This window comes from Penaeus chinensis, chromosome 24 (assembly GCF_019202785.1).
Source record: "Penaeus chinensis breed Huanghai No. 1 chromosome 24, ASM1920278v2, whole genome shotgun sequence".
Taxonomy (NCBI): domain Eukaryota; kingdom Metazoa; phylum Arthropoda; class Malacostraca; order Decapoda; family Penaeidae; genus Penaeus; species Penaeus chinensis.
The window spans coordinates 26851518-26855460 of NC_061842.1; the positions used below are offsets into that span (position 1 = coordinate 26851518).

At 39.6% G+C, this 3943-nt stretch overlaps 1 protein-coding gene across 1 annotated transcript in view; it reads left to right on the top strand.

The window, feature by feature from the left end:
- Positions 1–239: 239 nt before the first annotated feature.
- Positions 240–3943, top strand: part of LOC125037920 — a 10413-nt gene continuing 6709 nt past the window's right edge. Inside the window, exons 1-2 of the mRNA XM_047631155.1 lie at positions 240–251; positions 349–1332. Coding sequence (XP_047487111.1) covers positions 240–251; positions 349–1332 — 996 coding nt within the window. The remainder of the gene's footprint in view (positions 252–348; positions 1333–3943) is intronic.

Sequence of the window (3943 nt, forward strand, 5' to 3'; positions counted from 1 at the left end):
GACGCCTGCAGTCACTTAGTACCTCCTCTTACTGCTGAATCACGCTGTCGTCCCCCTTTGAAGACCGGCCAACAGATCACACCAAGGATTTCGTCTTTATTTACACTCGGATGAAAGCCGATATTTATATAACAACGGAGAAAGGAAAAACCGTGTGAAGGCTATCCTGAAGTGTGTCACAGGAGCATGAAGTCAGTATATATACGGCGTCACTCGGGCATAAGATATCAACTTCCAACATGAAACTCCTGGTGAGTAATGCCCATCTCAATTTTTTCTCAAAGTGTTGCGTAGAATTACACTTCCTTGTAAATGAGCATGTGAATTAACAAAAAAATATTTTCTTAGGTTCTAGCACTCGTGGCTGCTGTGTCTGCTGCCCCACAAGGGTATAATCTACCCACGCCTTCTGGCTCGTCTTTTAGTGCTGGGAATTGTGGCGATGGACAAGTGCGGCACGTGGATGGAAGCTGCGTCACACCTCAGGTGAACAGTCGTGTGTTCCTGTATGATGTGCCGGCAAATGAAGGTGTTGTCAATCGGCCAGACTACATTCCAGAACCTAAATTGGAACGCAATATAATTTTTGTAAGACTACCTGACGGGGCAGATGGACCAGAACCCATCGTCGTACCACCGCCACAACAGCAACACGTCGTGTATGTCCTGAACAAGCAGTCAGAACAGGACCAGCGAGTGATCGAGGTTCCAGCGCCGCCGCCATCCAACCCCGAAGTGTTCTTCGTGAACTACGCAGAAGGAGAGAACCCGACTCTTCCCAGCGGAGTCGACCTCCAGACGGCGCTGAGTTCAGCTTCCCAGGGCGGCGGTCAAGTTGTTGGAGGTGGTGGAGTTGGAGGAGGAATCGGAGGTGGCATTGGAGGTGGAATTGGTGGCGGTATTGGAGGTGGTATTGGCGGTGGAATCGGAGGTGGTATCGGAGGCGGTATTGGAGGTGGTATCGGTGGCGGCATTGGAGGTGGAATCGGAGGTAGTATCGGAGGTGGTATCGGAGGTGGTATCGGAGGTGGTATCGGAGGTGGTATCGGAGGTGGTATCGGAGGTGGTATCGGAGGTGGTATCGGAGGTGGTATTGGAGGTGGTATTGGAGGTGGTATTGGAGGTGGTATCGGAGGTGGTATCGGAGGTGGTATTGGTGGCGGAAGTGGAGGTGGAATTGGAGGAGGCATTGGCGGGGGCATTACTGGAGGAACTGGAGGCGGCATCGGAGTTGGAGTTGGCGGAGGCATCGATGGAGGAATTGGAGGAGGCATCGGAGGTGGAACCTACAACCCTCCGACGAACGATTACTCCCCTCCGTCTAACATTTATACAACACCATAGAAACAACATTTAATTAGTGGATTTGCTGGCTTACAAGGGCTGCTGAAGGAGTTTTGATGTCAATATCTACATACATGTATACATCTACATCTTTTCAAATTCAAGCAGAGACGTAAGAAAGCTTTTGTGTTTAGATTCTTATTTATTATTTATACTTTTTTTTTTCTCTCTCTCTCTCAACAGAATCGTAAATTATTATCTGCTGATAAATAAAAGTGATTGCAACAACTTATTATTTATTGGTTTATATATCTCCCATAAGATTATATATATTTATAAAAAGTTCATGTAAGACCCGAAAGAATATACACTGAGAGTAACAATAATATCAGTGATGATGATAGTGATGCTGATGGTGAAAAAAAATATGAAGATTATGCTACTAAATGATAATAGTAAAGAATAATGAAAATGAAAATGAGCAAACTTCAAATGCTGAAAGAGGAATTGTTCAAGGGAATAGCTCGTCACCTAAACTGTTTGTCATTGCCTTAATACACTACCCTTGTGTATATCAGAAAGAGCACAGGTATAACTTTGGGAAGAATCGACTAGGAATTGAGAACTTAACATGCATGGATAATATGAAATTATATAGTGAAGCAATTACAGAATTATAACTTGAAGACACCCCCCCCCCAAAAAAAAAAAAAAAAAAAAAAAAAAAGCCGAGTTCATAATATGCATTTTAAAGTATTACAATGTGATAATATGTAAAAGTTAATACGAAGAAAGGAAAGAAGAAAACAGTTAACTCACCAAATGATGATAATAAATGGAAAAAAAAAAGAAAACAACTAAGATAATCTGTTACCCTGCATTCTCTAATCTACATTGGGTAATCTAAAAGACAGGAGGCAGGGGCAAGAATTATAATAAATACATTAAAGATAAGATAAGGAATGTATTGGGGAACAAATATTTAAAAGCAAATCTATACCGAAGAGTATTTCAAACGAAATTGTGCTGATAACGCTTAAAAAGGAGTAGAAAAGAATTTATATATATATATATATATATATATATATTTGTATAAGTATGTGTTTGTGTGTGTGCATGTGTGTATGTTTGTGTGTATATATATGTATGTATATACATACATATATACATGTTTACAGATACAGATTTATACATACAGATACAGATTTACACACACACACACACACACACACACACACACACACACACACACACACACACACGCACACACACACACACACACACACACACACACATATTTACAGTAGCTTGGACAAAGTCGAGGGAATATAACTACTTTTTGCATATATCACAGTTGGAATGTCGCACGCCTACAATCTATTCTTAGTGTGTTGCTAAGAGAACCATTGTGATAGACAGATAGGTAGTTAGATTGCTTCATTGATAGACAGATGATAGATAGATAGATAGCGATACACATATAGCTAAACCTATGTAAAGGTTATAGATATACAGATATAGCTAAACCCATGAAAAGGTTATATATACAGATATATCTAAACCTATGCAAAGGTTACAAATATACAGATATAGCTAAACCTATGTAAATGTTATAGATATACAGATATAGCTAAACCTATGTAAAGGTTATGTGTAGGAATAGAAGGAAAGTAGATCTGTTGGACATTGAAAATGGTAGAATTTCTCATCGTTTAAAAAAATGTTTTGTATATCGTTTTGTCACACACACACACGCACACACACACACACACATACACACACACACACACACACACACACACACACACATTTAAGATGTGGATGACTAGCGGAAGGCAAAAGTATACAGTTCCCAATCCACTGGTCGCGAGGATTTTTTTTCGCTGCAGAGTTTTAAAATAAATAAATATAAGAATGAACAATTGTAAATGCAGGTAAACGTTTATGTCTTTTTAACACTTATTTTCTTTTACGTATCAGATTTATTGAAATTCATTGTAATATAAACCTACGCAAACAATAAAGTAAGCTCATAAACATCTGAAAGTTGCAAGTATAACTAACATTAAAATTTGGTCGCATTTCTCACTACAGGGTCGATAGTCCAGGTTAAGACTGTGTTAAGGGTTGCTAGTCCAGGTTAAGGCTGTATTAAGGGCAGCTGGTCCAAGTTAAGACTATTTAGGGGTCACTAGTCCAGGTTAAGACTGTATTTAAGATCACTAGTTAAGGCTAAGACTGTATTTAGGGTTGCAACCAAAAGAAATTGGGAAAGAGTTTCGGCATGGATTCAAGTCAGAAATTATGCAAAGGTAATACTGTAATCGCCCACCATCGATACTCAAACACAGATTGCATTGCAAGAATGTGATTGAAATGCAAGTGTACTCGCTGGGAAAATGACAGCATACACGACATTATATAAGCTGGCAGCTGGTTTCCTGATCGAAACTCCTTCCTCATGCTTATGCCGCACTTTTATTTGGTTCTTTGAGATAACAGTATTCGATATACTATGCATGACGGCACGTACACACACACACACACACACACACACACATATGTATATGTATATACATAAATCTATCTATCTATATATATTTACACACTCAAGCACATACAGAGAGAGAGAGAGAGAGAGAGAGAGAGAGAGAGAGAG